The 15,865-nt window shown below is 41.2% G+C and overlaps 1 protein-coding gene across 2 annotated transcripts in view; it reads right to left on the bottom strand.

The window, feature by feature from the left end:
- Window positions 1-15,865, bottom strand: part of PRKAR1B (protein kinase cAMP-dependent type I regulatory subunit beta) — a 91,699-nt gene that overhangs the window by 34,003 nt on the left and 41,831 nt on the right. For both annotated transcript variants that reach the window (XM_086853839.1, XM_086853838.1), the window contains exons 5-6: window positions 6,389-6,450; window positions 5,616-5,662 (exon numbers count right to left, since the gene is read on the bottom strand). In XM_086853839.1, the coding sequence (XP_086709965.1) occupies window positions 5,616-5,662; window positions 6,389-6,450 (109 nt within the window). The remainder of the gene's footprint in view (window positions 1-5,615; window positions 5,663-6,388; window positions 6,451-15,865) is intronic.

Genomic DNA, 15,865 nt, shown 5'->3' on the forward strand with positions numbered 1-15,865 from the left:
TTGCAGTAATCCATGTGTCCTCAGTAAAAAGTCTCAGGGATGGTGGGGAAAATCTAAATTCCAATGGGTTTTGGATCACATCCTGAATGTGATCTGACATGGTACCCTTGACTCTTTTTCAGCACACCAAAAATACATGAGTATGTGTAGAGTACATGTTCTTCTGTTGAACACCACATATTTTGCTTCTGCAGAAGTGTCTTAATTATAAGCAGGAAAATAAACTTATTCCAACACATTTTTTTAGCAACATGGTGACATTTCTTGTTAAAGCAGTGTGCAGGATGTGACTGCAGCCCAGAGAGGGGAATTATGCTGGTGAAACTCAAGACTGAGCAGGGGAAGGATGGACATTTAATGTTGCACAGTCATTATTTAGAGAGGCTGCTACTGAAGTGCTCCAAGACTCCTTTAATTTTGCTGTCTCACTTGACAAGACTTTTCAAAACACGTTTGACATCTCGCCTTAAACAGTTTATGCAAATGGTCATTCCTCCACCCTAAGGGTGTCAGGTTTAAAGTGCTCTGAGGTGAAACCAAATCACTGATCTGACAGTCTTTGGGCCCAGCACTCACTCCCCCAATAAAATGTCATTTTGAGTATCAGTCTCTGAAAATGAAAACAGTTTGAGAATAAGTTGTTTTCTAGAAGCAAAACCATTGGATTTCATTCTCTGCAAAGGCCTAAGTCAATACTCAACTTCTGTGTTCGTGATGAAGTTAAAGTACATTGATGGCACACTACAAAGCCATCCTGCCCTTTAACAGAGTTCAGCTCCACTATAAATCCCTTTAAAATAGATTTTTTAAAAAGAAGTGGAAAGGAAAGAAGTTCTGTTTGTAAGGTGTGGGAAGCAAAGCTATTTTAGGCTCAGAACAGCTTATGAAAGTGGATTTTATATGGCAGCAGCTCAGATGATCTCCCTATTTATCCTAAAAAATGCTGGGCTGAGGTTTGGGCTGAGCCAGTTTTAGGTATTTGTGAACTCTCACCAAAGTGGTGAGTACATAAATGAAATATTCCTAATTGTCACTTGACCTGCCAGTCACAGATCCATAATAACTGGAACCTTCTTTCATGCAGCTGAAAAGTAGAAGTGCAGATGCCCAAACATGACCAAGCCATCAGGACCGTCTACTTTCCACAGAGCAAAAGTACTTCAGATTTCTATTGTTTTCCATCATCTAATATGAATACTGCAATTTCTGAGGGCTAGAGTATCACACAATTTGGCTCATTTCATTATCTTCTGAGGAGGCAAATGGGCTGTGATATCCATGGGCACGAACTGTGGGAGAAGTTGCAGAGTCACACACATTCAGTGCCACAGGAATGAATCTGGGCCTCCCTCATCTTCATGTTCTTTTTCTGAAAATGCAGAAAGGAACCTTGCCAAGAGCATTTTACCTTGAAGGCAGGATATGAACATTTATCTCTGAGCTTCACTGGAGTGAATTTATCTTTCTTTTAATTTTGTATTGCTGATTTTAAGTTAACTTCCAGTATTTTTTTTTTATTTTATTTTTTTTATTTTTTTTTTGTGCTGTCACTTTGTGATCTGTGTGGACAATCCAATTTGTTCCAGGCATGGCAATTCTTATGTCTTAAATCCCCTCCCTTGTATCTGCAATAATTTGTGCTTTATGTCTTGTCAAGCCTTAATATTTGTTATCCAAAAATGAAGATGAGTTTTATTTTTTCTTGGAAAAATGAACAAGCCTTAGACATGAAGGGTATTTTTATGTGGGTAGTTTTCTCAAAGACAGTGTTTAATTTGTACATTTGAGTTTAAACATATGAACTTTGAAACTGTCTTAAGAATCCTCAAAAGTCAAATTTAAAAACTCCAAACTTTAAAATGTTCTGATTCAAATTTCAAAAGGCAGCCTTCCAATATTGGAAAAATCATTGATGATGGAAAAATTTAAACTAGAACCAATCTATGGAATCTAACCATTAAATATAACCAGTTTTTAAATCCAGCAGTATTCTCACATAAAACACAGTGTAATTTTCATCTTTGTATATACAAATTAGACAGTTTTTATATACAAATAAGGGCTTCAGGAAGATTTGAACTACAATCAAGAGATAATTTTATCTATTATCCACAATATTCATGTATAGCTTCACATAGAAATGTATACAGTAAATACAGAGATTTAAGAAAAAAAACCTGAAAAGTTTTCATTTTGATTTTCACCATACTACATCTTGACTGCTGTTGTCTTACAAGAAGAAAACCTGAGAATGCCTGTAGAGAAAGTTGCTGTGACATTAAATAGAATAGGAAGTTGCTGGGTCTAAAAAAAAAATACATCTGTTCAAAAAGGGCAGTCAAAGGTGCTTTTTAAAGTAAAAAAATGTGAGGTTATGAGATGAAAAAAAACAAACAGGAAGTCACTTTATACTTAGAAATATGGATTAGAGATTTTTGCAAGTCATATTTTAGCAGGTACTTTCAACATCTTTACTGGAAACTATAATTTAAGTTCTGCCAGCTCCTTTTTACCACATGCTCCCATTTGTCTAAGCAGAAAATCTTTCAGTAGACAAGTGACCTCTAAGCCTTCAATGTTTGTGCCATCATCTACCTCATGTGCACTGTATCCCTCTGCAGGGACAGTCATGAGATAAAATCCACCTCAACCCTGATGTGCTAAGAGGAAGAGTGTGACCGATAATTCAATAATGCCAGCTTTGGTCAAAGTGTACCTGGTTTGTAGGATGCAGTAAAAGAGAGGAAAACCCCATGTTTTCCAAGGCCTACCTCTTCCTCATTCTAAAATCCTTCTTTTGCATATGAAAATTTGTGCCCTTCCCTTGGCCCACATTTTATTTTGTGAGATTGATTCTCATTTTATTTGAGATATTTTATTCTGTGCTAACAGGGCTTGTTTATACTCTAAGAAAATGTAGGAGTTGAGAATGAAGTGCTATTATATTAAAAAAATATTTCATGGTACTTATAATTTGACTCAGATTATTTTGTAAGGGAAAATTTTAGAAAGTTCTTACTTAGTCTTTGGGGTGCCTGTGCCAAAACTCGAACAAAAATTACTTTTACATGCTGCAGCTTTTTAAACTCAAAACACCACACACTGATTTTGTTATTCTCACTTTGTTGGTGGTTTCTGTTTGGTTTTGGTTGCTTGGTTGATAGATTTTATTGGTTTTTTTTTTCTTTTTTGTCATGACTTTCTTCAACGGGTAGGGATTTTATGGTGACACTTGCGACCTCCTTTACATCTGTGTGTGGAAAATCTGAGTGCTTATCAGTCATGATGATCCCAGAGTAAATTGCTCCTTGAATCCACCACTCCTGGTATTCCTGCTGCTCCCAAGCAGATCAGGGAATGGCTGCAGAGACCCTGGCCAGGGGTTAAAGCCTCTGTGCACGTGCCAACACCAGCTGAACCAGGCAGAAAATGGCTCGAGGCTCTAAGTCTCGGGGTCAATTGTCTCCACTCCAAGTCACTTTTTTTTCTTGGAGAAGCATGGAAGCAAGCCAAAAAAGTATCTGGCAAGGCTTAAATGAACAGCAGCTCGCTTACTAGCGGCCTGGGGTTTCCTCAGACAGCACAGATTTCAGCAGCTCTGCACAGAAAGCGGCAGAACTCCTCTGGGGAGCACCACAGACGGGGTGATGGTGCTCACCCAGGGGCTCTGGAAGCTGTTGCCTTACACAGGAACTGCTCACCCTGCACTGGTGCCCTGGTACAGACTTTGGTCTGAGGGAAAGCTGGGACCAGCTCCCTGCAGCTGCCCAGTTAATGCAGGGAACCTCCAGCTCCCACCCCAGCAAACACCCCGTGCCTTGCACAGCACCTTGCACTGCAATTCTGGGGCACTCTGGATGAAGTTCTGGGAAAAGCTTCAGAAGGAGAACCAAGCTGAGCAAATGAGGAGAGCAGTGGGAAGGTAACCAGGAGGCACCTTAGGGGGTGCTGAGGTGGGGCAGTGTGAGAGCAGGTCACAGGAGTTTGGCCAGACACAGGTGGGCAGAAGCTGCACTGGTCTCTGGACAAGCACAGTCCACATTACATTTTTAATCTTGTTAAGAAGTATTTGTTCCACAGGTGATGTCTGTACATGTCTCTGGTTAAGTGTCAGGGTGGCATTGTGATGGATATGTCCATTTTAATCTGTCCTAGCAGCTATAGGTTGATTTTAGGGGACTAGGGAGTGAGAATGCATATGAAATCAAAGTTGCAATCTACTCAATGAAACCCAATTTAGTCACTGTTTTTTAAGAGCAATATGTGCATACAGAATATTAACTCTTTTGCAATTAATTGCAAAGATTTTTCAAACTGTTTTCTGATGTCATTCAGTCCCTCACTATCCCTGAGCTGAACACTGAAGAAAGCTTTCCTAAAGGTGCTGAGAGAGGACAAATTCTTTTTAAAGAGGATTAATCTATAACTTCAACATGTGCGTTTGCGTGTTTGCAGGTCTGATTCAAAGCCAGTGAACTCATTTAGCTCCCTATCGGTCCCAAGCCAATCATTTTAAAACTAAATTTTAACACTGTTCTATAAATATTGCCCTTTTATTTTCTGGCCCTGTGGATGTGGCAGTGTTTGCTATTGAGAGGGTTGTCTGATAGGAACAGTGAGTCAGACGGATTTCCTGAGGAGCAACTTCCAGAGGCAGAGGCAGCATGTGAGGTTTCTCAATTCCCAACAATACCAATTAGATGGTCTCCTGACACAAACAGACCGCTAAAAGAAAATAACTTTCACTAAAATAACTCTGTGCCTCCTGCCTGGATTTAAAATAAATCACCTTCTTCTTTAAATATGCCAAACCAAACTCATGTGGGCATCTGAAGAGCAGAGTTGCTAATGAGCAAGTCTGTCCTACCCAGCTACTGTGGATACATAAGATGTGTGTAGGAACTCGCAGCAAAACTGCAAAAGGATGAGTTTCATACAGGAGAGGAATGACAGGAGGTGAACAGTTTATGATTTGGAAGGCAGGTTCAGAAAGAAGTTTCTTTTCAAAGACTTGCTGATTAAACCACTGCATACTCCTGTAAACATTTTGTGGTCTAACAGATCACTTTACACTTATAATAATCTTTGCTTTATTAATATGCTGCATTGTTCTTATATTTGGACCTAATTTTAAAAGCAAATTAAGGTTTCTAAGATGAAACTCACTGCCTGAGGCTGTATCTCAATTTCTGGAAAAAAAACAAAACAAAACAAAAACAAACAACACATGAGCTAAGCTAACTGATTAAAGAAAATATTTTCTTTATGGTTGATCTGAACCCTCAGGTGCATTCCAGCATGGTGGCCTACTCTGCCAAAGACTGCACACCTCCAGGTGTGGTTAGGGCTCTGAAGATAATGTCATTTGCTTGGTTTTGATACCATTTTCCTGCTTGGAATGGACAAATAAGCTAGGATGTAACTCATGCCAAATTTAAAATTATGAACAAATAACCTAACACAACAAAAGCAAAGTAATGAAACCAATCCTGTGAAATCTAGTACAAGAAGAAAGATCAGACCCACAGCACATGGCTGGCTCAAGCTCTCTGCCAAAGCACACAGTTTTATTCTGGAGCTTCAAAATAAATATTATATTGCAAGAGCATACTTACATCCACCTCGCCTTGGTCAATCACATAGAAGTTGTCTCCCTCATCACCTGGAAACAAAATACAAAAGGTGATTGTTTCCTGAAGGTCTGCCAAGCTATTCAATAACTTCCTGCCCCTGTATTTAATCCTGTACATATTTGCACAGGTTTGTACACCAGATTACTTACAGGGAGATTAATTTTCTGAAACATCCTTGCTTATTTGCCTTCATAAATCAAAGTATCGCTATGATTTCTTGCTATTAATACCTTTCAATTGCATTAATTTATCTCTTTTGAGATTCAGGTAAACACTCAAGAGGTTTTAATATAGCCTGAGGGCAGTGAAGTCCTCCACAACTGCAGGCATGCAGGTAAGTTGCCAAGTGTGATAGCTCTGATACAGCACAATGAGGTGTTGAATATTCCCAACAACCATAAAAATATTTTCCATCTCTAATTACTCTCAGCTTGCCTGTGCCACCCTTATGCATCCTGAGCTGGGGTTTACTTCCTGACTATCTTCAGTTAAGGAATGAACATTTTCATTTGAAGTGCTGTTTATCTACATTTAACTGTAGCACTTTGAAACCCTGGAGATCTACCAGAGTGGGGTTCTCTGCATGTGCAGCAAGAGATCTGCATCCATGAACTTATCATATGGCTGCACACTTGGAGGCCTTTGGAATATAGTTATTCTTCCCATCAGGCAGAGAAGGTGAAATTTCAAATGGAGAGATGTGAATTATAGGACCCTAACAAAGACAGAGGAGGAAAAATGACAGGAAGAATTACCCTGTTGTATGACTGTTTCTCCTGCGATGTGTGTGACAGGGAACATGGCATCAAATATGTCACTGGAAAAAAAAAAGAAACTGTTATTAATAAATCAGACCTATTTCTTATCTTTCATCTTATCTATTGTTTATTTATCCTTTGTTAACAGATTTTGCCGAAAAAGGAAAGGAAAACATTAGCTGTAACTGGAAAGTGAACCCCTGCTCGGCAAGAAATCAAAATAACTTGTTAGGCACAAGCTGTGGTTTAAATCTGAGACCATGACTTGGTGTGTGCTGTTTTGAAAGAACTCCTGAATTATGTGGAGAAAGGCACCTCTTACAGCAGTGCACAAAGGGCCAGCCTGAGTACTGTGTTGTCTAAGCAGAGATTTCAGATTTTCAGCTGTGATGGGTTTGTGGCCCAGCAGTGACTGCCAGATGCCCAAACGGGAGCTCTCCTCTTCTGAACATCTGGCCTTGCGTTTACAAGCAAAACCTGTTCCACAGTACAGAGCACATTTGGAAAGGTAGTTGGCTCTAAATTAATGTAGCATAAGAGCTGGCAGGAGATTGCACTCACAGTGCAGAAGAGGCCAAACTCTGAAAATCCCAGCGAGTTAGTCGTGAGAAGGGAATTCAAGCGATGCTACAGAAAGAGGGAAGCTGCAGAAGAGCCTCGTGCTCATTAATCACGGCTGAATTACACACCTTGCCATGTCTCCAGCTCCCTGTCACATCTCCTTAAAAGGCCAGGCAGAGCAGTGGGGATGGGAACACACCCTGCACCAACACTTCGGGCAACGTGCCCAAACCCAGTCCTTTGTTTATTGAGGGAGACAGCAGGCTCTGTGGAGCCAGGGCTTCCTTTCCCCACATCAGATTTTGGGGAAACTTATTTTCAGAAGCATGAACCACATCGAAACGGGCGCTCCCCACCTCTCTTCCCCTTCCTATGCATCAGCCTCAAGGGCTAAAGGAAATAGCTCCCCAACAAAAACAAAAGGCAGTAAGAGGGGATTGTTAACTGCTCTCTTCCCTGGTCTGGCCTAGAATGGTCCATCCAGGGACAACTGATGACAGTGGTGAGATGAAACACTTCAGTCTGGAGTGCAGAAAGGACCTCACACACACAACTACACAAACAGGGAAGAAACCTAAAATCTTCATCAAAACAGGCAGAAGATCAGTCACCAAATCCATGAAACCCATGCTACATTTCAATGCCTTATATGGGAAATGCATATTGTAAAATCCCATTATTAGCTTATTTCCTGTTCAACTGTTCCAGACTTTATTCAGGCTCAGTTCTAGGAAATGTTTCACTCCCAAGTTCGAATTGCTCATGTCTTTCCTCTCCATCAGTCTGAATGTTTTTGCTCAGGATCACAGCTCTGCGTCAGCACCGCTTGTAGGAGAACTGGGAGATTTCAAACCAGGCACCTCCCACAGCACCTGCAAGGGATGCTCAGCCCATGGCCTATATATAACAAAATCATATAATTTACTCCAGCTCTTTTCATCAAGGCCAGTCCATGCTATTCCTACTCACATTCAGGAAACACCTCCACCATGGATACAGAGAGGCATCCAGGAGAAACTTCTTCCTCACCTCATTCTGAGCACCAATGCAAAGACCTACAACAAATTATTTTGAAAAGTCCATGTACCTTATTCTTAAGTGCCCTAAGCTCATTTTTGTGATCTTGCATAGGTTCAGCATTTCTCCACTTCAAGGGGTTTCTCTGCTGGCAGAAACCATCTGCCTGGTACAGCCAGATCTCTGGGGCTGGTCCCTGTGCCAGTGCTCCAGCTGGAGCTGCGAGCTGAGCTCCAGGGGGATGGGGAAACTGCCACACTGCTGGGTGCCAAACTGGACTTTGTGTCCCTGGGGAAAGTCCAGCTGTTCCTCAGCAGCTCTGGGGCTGGGAATTCAGTGGGATAGAAGCTCGTTTGCCTCCCTCTGGTTTCACCTTGGCTGTGCCCGGGCTCCTCACTGAGCTCTGAGAGCAGTTCTGCAGCCTGCAGAACATTTACTGAGGAAAAGGTACTCTGTGAGGCAGAAAGTCTTCAATGTGATACATCCAAAAATAGGAACAACATGGTGAATATCAATAACCAAACCAAAATGTGCTGTTTGAGCAAACTTGGAAACTTTTCCTTTTTTTAATAGAAATACAGAGGAAATAACTACCCGCAGTTTCACCCTTTCATCTTTGTTTTAATCCTCTATTTTATTTATAACTTAACAATTGACTGTACAAACAGTGCCCAATAAATTATGTATAGCACTGCACCCTTCTCCAAAATGTTCCACATTTTATTTCTACATCACCTTTTAGTTTTATCAAAAAAAAACCCTCTTAAAACTCACAGACCAAAACTTTCAGCTGCCAGTGTAATGAACCCAAAGTCTATTAGCAGCAACAGCAGATTTACCCTAATACTCTGCTGTGTAGGAGAGTATCAGTGTAAATATTCTAGTACCCCATATATGTTGGGGTGAAATCTGAATCTTATTTCAGTGAAGTCTCAATCTTATTAGACCAGGACTTGGATTTTTAAAGAGACTTTTGAAGGACATGTCATCAAAAATTATTCAGAAGTACACATGAACATAGAGACATACAAGGTACCCGAAGTTATCGTGATGTTGATTTACAACTCCAAAGTGAAACCAGAGTTTGTCTTTGATATAAATGTAAACAACCAATAATATCAGAACTGTCAGTGAAAAGACACCACCATGTTCCTTTTCTGCTAGGGAATTACTGCTCTTAATTGATATGGTTAGGCCAAGATCTCTCATAGAGATTAACAAATTGAAGTATTTCTGCTTTTGGATGCTCAATTTGAGATTCATTAAACATCCTCAGATCTCCAATGATATGGATCAGCAGGCAGCCTCAAAGTTTCTCAGCCTACAAGGCAGCCAAGAGCTGGGCCTTTCAGAATGGCACCAAAGAAAACCAACCTTCTGGAAATTATCACCTCCTAAAGTACCAAATGCTTAAGATCCCTGCAGGAAATCTGGCTTCTGATTCACTTCAGATTAAGTGTAGAATGGGTTTGGAAATTTTTATTCCCTTTATCTCCAGTGTCTGAAATAAACACAAAAATATTACAAGGACCAATATACCAAAATACTTCAAAAATTTGAAGTATCTGTTCCTGAACCAAGCCAAAATCTGAAACTGCAAAAAACCAGACCTATTTTCCATCCCCCCAATAAAGTGTTGATGCTGGCATATTCAGTTCAAGCCATGTGTTCCTGGGCCTGTACTATGTAGAGAACACAAGCTTTAAATACTGAATAAGTTGAGTAAGTGGTGCTTGCTAAAGGCATAAACAATACAGCCAAGGCCAAAAATATGGTCTGTTGTTTTTCCCTGTACCACACACTTGTTTATAAGACATCCAAAATCATTCTCTGGCCATTACAGCAAAAAACAACCCTTACAAACACAGTGCTGCAACCATCCCACCACCAAGCAGAGACTGTAACTACAGCTCTGCAAAAGTAGGTGTATTTCTGGTGTTTGAAGGGGTTTTTTAAAAATAATTATGGCCAAGCTCATGCAAACTCATTCCTGACAACCAAATATTCTTTTTTTCAAGCACAAGCAGGTTTCACTCTAGCACGAACAGAAAGCCAGAAAATCAGTAGTTAAGTCTCAAATGTTGAACTACCATGATTTCATCTTCTGTCTGAGCTGCAGCACCAAGAACACAGCAGCCTCTGTCTCCTGCCCCTGCACTGTTGACACCGACCGTGCTCGCAATGCTGTGTGCTCAACTGATATGGAAATGGTTTGATTTTTTGCCAGGATTTTTATGATTGTGCTGTAAATGAGAACTGCTCAGAGGGATTTCTTTATTTTGTTGACCACATATCATTTGCCCTCTTTCCAAATGACTTATTCAGGTGATGGATGAAGAAAATAGGGCACCAGTTCTGGTATTTAAGCTGTTGTTCCATGAGACTGTAACCAAGAGAGCTGCACTGATCCAGCGTGTCCTGGGCTCAGCATCAGCACTTGGAGGGCCCTTTTTTACCCTCTCCAAAGCCAAAGGTTTTGACAGGCTTTGCAGTTTTCTTAAACCTTCCCCACCTCCCCCCAGAGGAATCTATATCTGGTTGCTCATGGCTCTTGGGAGTCAAGCATTTGTTCCAATCAGAAGGCATCAAGGGCAGTTTTTTGGCTTGGAAGTGTAGTTGCAGGTGGGACAGCATGTACCCAAATATCCAGGTTTAGATCCAAAGGAGGCATTAGCAGGACACCACTAAGGTTTTCCAGTGGCATTTCTGCATCTTTAATTCTTTTCAACCTTCTGATATTATCACTCAAAAAGAAATCACAAGATTGTGAGCAGCAGAGAACATACAGGGAGCAGTGAACTAATCCAGCAAAGTGAAACCAAGAAATGCGTTTAGACATGAAATCTCTATCTATTCAATCAAAAAATACCAGCTGTCTGCTTAGGGAATATCAAAATTTTGAAGACTTTTTTTAAAAGGTCAAAGATATCAAAGGCTTGCAGCAAGTTTTAACACATAAAGTGTCTTCCATGAGTGTACATGGAATTGCAAACAACTGCAATCAGATCTGGAATCACAGGAGCTGATCCTCTGCTGTCTGGCATCTCTGATGATTCCTGGCCACCTGGCCAGGTTGAGCCAATTCTCTTCTGATGCCAAGAAGGCAAACTGCACTCAAACCAATGAGACTGCAGCTATTTAGACCAGAAAAGGATCTATCACAGTGATTGCAGAATAAATATAATGAAACACTTTGCTGGTTTAATTCAGTAGCTTTTTATGGACCTCATTTGCCAAGAAGCAAATGCCTGTGCTAAGAGGAAGCCAGTGGAGAAGGCAGGGCCAAAGGGTTCTCTTTCTCACGAGAAAAAGTGAGTGATAAAAATAAATCATCTCATCTGCTTTTACACTGAGGCCTCTTGGAGTCGACATAGAACAGGAGATAGAAAAAAACCTGATGTGCACTGTGGGTAATATAGCACTGGCAATAGGCAACTGAGAAGAAGCTTGTTAAAACAAAACGAGAGAAAGAGAATTCCAAGCACTTTCAGAACCAGACCATGGCAATGGCCAAAATAGGGAAACTATGTAAAACAATTTATCAGTTTCACAATCAGATTTCTTTCCAGCCCTTGCTGTGCTGAATGCATTGCAGGGAAGGAAAAATGGAAGAGACAAAACGTATACGTGTTAGGCAAAAATGGAAAATCCTCACTGTACCTGCAGGTTATAATTTGTCAAGAGTTCAATCAGAACAATTTCATGGTGCAGGCAGCCTCAGAAAGCCTTCAGTGTTTGAGCTATGCAACTTTTCCTTCTTTTGCTATCTCTCTAGCAAAACAAAGCCAGCCCTGTGTTGTTGAGGACAGCTTTAAAAGATATGGAGCTGTTCTGGCATAATTCAACAAAAGACACGCAACATTTTCTCGGAATGAGGCTGCCCTAGCAGCAAGATTCAAATATTTTAAACCTTTCCTACTCACATACCTTTAGAGTTTAGTAAACAGAGTTGGTAGTAACTCCATCTCCCTTTAGCTGTAGCTTTGGGTACTATCAGGGTACTATTTTAAGATTCCTAAAATGGGGGGGGGTAAGAAGTGGAGGTGCATGGGGTCTTCTTATGTACTTCTGAGATTTTCTTATGATTCATTTCCTGAAAAGACAACATCTTTCTAGCAATTGTTCTAACAACAGCTCCTCCTGCTTTGTAAGGATGAAGAGCACAAAATTTAAACCAGACTGACTTCAATAAACATCTGTATAGTGAGGGAATAAACACACTACTTTACCACTGAATAAATTGCAAGGATCTCTGCTATGTGTAAGTACAAAGCTCCCATCCATACTCCTTGTTCCTAGGAATGCTGCAAGTCCTTGCTAATGTACAATACTGGAACCACCAGGAACCATTACTATGATTTACTGACTACTGAGAATAAAAGCAGTGCAACCAGGTAAAAGAAAAAATTCCTTTTTGGAGGTACTTAAAATTTACAGCCCCGAGGTTACAATTGCTATAATCAAATATGTGGTGTGTCAGGCATGTACCTAAGAAAGAGTCAGTAATGAAGCCTTAACAAAAACATTACCCATCTGTTTCTGTTAATTTCTTTTCCTGTTAAGGCAGCAACAAATTAATTATAGCAGCATCCAAAGTTATTAACAATTTAGAATATTTAATTACTTCATTATAATCGCTGGCTGATGATTAGTTATTATTACAATTAAGACATGCATTGATTTTACCATAATGATCATATAAATTGGACATGAGAAGATATTATGAATGGCAGGTTAACACTAAAGTCCATGTCTAATTCCATAACATGCATTAAGTCACAGGTCCACATAACTAACAGATACATGAAACAGAAAGAAATAAAAATTTATCATCTTCTGTGAAGTATTTCCATTTTACTGTTTTATGAAGTCCCTTTACAGGTTCATTAATTATTACACCCAATGAACAGAATACAGCTTTATGGGCAGAGCATCAATTCATTTTACAGGCTCTGTACATCTACGTGCCAATGGGTCACATCATCTTCCACATGTTAACAGCGGCTTCCAGAGAGAGTTTCTGCAGGGATCTTTATCTGGAAAGCTGTCTGCCACAGACTGCTGACACAAGAGGTAAAAAAGGGGACAAACAATGTGGCTCAAGCACAGGGCCCAATCCCTCCCCTGGTTTGGGCTCTTTTCCTCACCCATCCCTCAGAAGCATCATTTCATTGAAGCGACCCTGCCAAGCCTCGCTTGTACCATGCTTGTCCAAGAGGCAGGCCTTGGTGGAAATACAACTCATGTCCACTTCTTGCTATCACCTCCACCTAACCTTTCCCAGAGCTGAGGGAAGAGCCACATTTCCTTCAGCTAGCCCCACTTCCAGGCCTGTCACCACTTGGCCCAGAAGCCCTGAGGCAGAGCAGGCACTGGGAGACAGAGGAACACTGCACAATGTGGATGCTCAGCCCATCCCACCTGGTGCCCAAAGCCAGGCACAGGCACAGGACACCCCTTGGAGCAGCTGCAGCTGCCCAGAGGCTTTCACAGTTCCACAGTGTCAATAATCTGCAGTTCAAGAACAACTGCAGGCTGGGCTGTACCCCCAGGCCTGTGGCCAGCAGGCTGAAGGAACTGATTATCTCCCTCTGTTCAGCCCTCCTTGGACAGCCTGGAGTGCCATGGCCGGTTTTGGGCTCCCTCATACCAGAAAGACACAAACTGGAGCAAGTCCACGGTGGCCAGCAAAATGGTCCAGGACTGGGGCATAGAGCAGATGAAGAGAAGGGGGAGAACTGCGTTTGGTCTCTTCTGAAAACAGGATCAGGGAGATCTCATTGCTGTGAAGACAACAGGCACAAATGGGAACGGAGGAAATTACCACCTGATTGAGAGGAGGGAAAAACTCCCGATGAGGGTGGTCAGACCCTGCAGAGGGGCCCAGGGAAGGGGGTTGTTTCCAAACTGGGCAAGGCTCTGGGTGAGAGCAGCCAGCTCTGTGCAGGCTGGCTTTGAACAGGAGCTGGGAGCAGGGATGTCTGGAAGCCCCGTCCACCTGCCGGGAGCCCAGGGCTTGGCGCGGAGCTGCTCCCAGTGGGAGGGATGAGGTGGTCCCAGGCCCGGCCGCAGACACGGGGGAGGCAGGGGAGCGTGAGTCAGAGGCCAGCTGGAGAAAATCCCATGCATAATGCACGGAAAATATGCTCTCTGTGCACTGGTGGAGGAATATCTGCCCTTCTGCGTGAATAATTGCAAAGAGGCCGGGTCCCAACTTCCCATCACTAACACCACCGCTCACCGACAAAGTCTGTGCATACCAGGAGGCCTTGAGTAGGAACTGGGCAACATGATTTTTCTTGGGAAAAAAAACAGTTTGCTGAAACTGAATATTCCTGTCAAAAATGGATGATGTCATTTCCCATTTAAAATGTTTCAAAAGTTTTGAAACTGTCTGATTGTCCTACTGTGATAACTTCAGAGGATCTACTTTTCACAACAAAATTACTCCAAAATAACATTTCTTAGTGAAAAGCTGAAATCAAAAGAAGGCATTGTTGAAAATGCTATTTCAGTTGAACATAATCACATTTGTTCTCTTGTTTTCTGTGTGTGAGCATTCTCAAGATTTTCATATTGGAACTAGGATTCAAGATGAGAGACAAATTTAAATGCCAAAAGAGAAACAAACAAGCAAAAGCAAAAGTCCAGAAGAACTTGGGTCAATAAAATATGCTTTCTAGTTGATAAAATATACAAATATATATATACACAGGTGTAGAGAAACACAAATACTAAACTGCACAGGCTTCTTTCTGGTTTAGAAGGTACAGTCCCTTTCCTTAGCCCCAGCCTTAGTACTGGATAAAATGCAAAGACAGAGACATTTATGGTGATAATACACTGCAAAAACAGCATTGCTGCAAGCACACCCTGCTGAAACTTTTGTCTTGAGAAGTCCCCAAATGCATCATTATTCAAAGCAGAAAAGGGCGCTCTAATGAAGCCAAAGGTGTTATTTGAATGCATGGGCATAGTAGAAGTGACCCAGGAAAAGGCTCAGCACATGAACTTCAGACCATGTGGGCCAAATTCATGCCTGGTGTCACTGAAATAAGATTGGTGTATTTGACCTGACTAAACACAAGAATGGCCCTTTAAGTCCCGCACAAGTTTATGAGTTTTCATTTTCCCCACAATTAATTACTTTCTCAAAATTCTGGAAAAGCAATGGAAGATACCATGCTGAAAAAATAAGCATTTTAACTTAATACATGAATGAATAAATGTTTTAACTTAATAGCTGAAAGAAAATTGCTGCTGGTTGGACTGAAACACACCACTACAAGAATAATCATCATCCCTAAAACAAGACTCTGTTGTTACTAATATGAAGCAAATTCCACCAGTGATAAAGAGCAACCACAACAAAGCCCCCATATTTGAACAATTTATTTCCTTCTGGTACTTTTAAATCCCTTCACTCTTTAATTTGAAGCTCCCTCTTCTGGACTATCCCAATGGAGCTGGAGAGTCACTGTGCACTCCTCATCCTTACTTCAGGAACCAGGTAAAACAGCTGAGGAAGCCCTTGGTAAGTGGCGCTGATAGAGGTGATCACTGTGGCCCAAATTCATGGTTACTACAGCTGAAGTGGTCTGAAAATACAACAGAGTATGCTGAGATTTCAAGAGCTGCCAGAGGGCTACAATTGGAAATGCAAAATAATGTGACCTCTTGGATGAGATGATGGTGGAGATGTCCCTGAACACAGGTACATGGAATATTTACCCCTGAGGATATCCCTGCTTAGGGATATAGGACATTATTTTCAATAAGAAACTCTAACAAATCAAATTTCACATATAAGTAAATATGAACAAAACCATACTATGTTGCCTTAAAGTTCACATTCTTCAGTGAAGAGGAACATCTTCACCCCAATCGTAATAGCTT

Source organism: Cyanistes caeruleus, chromosome 17 (genome assembly GCF_971803275.1).
Source record: "Cyanistes caeruleus chromosome 17, bCyaCae1.hap1.1, whole genome shotgun sequence".
Taxonomy (NCBI): Eukaryota; Metazoa; Chordata; class Aves; order Passeriformes; family Paridae; genus Cyanistes; species Cyanistes caeruleus.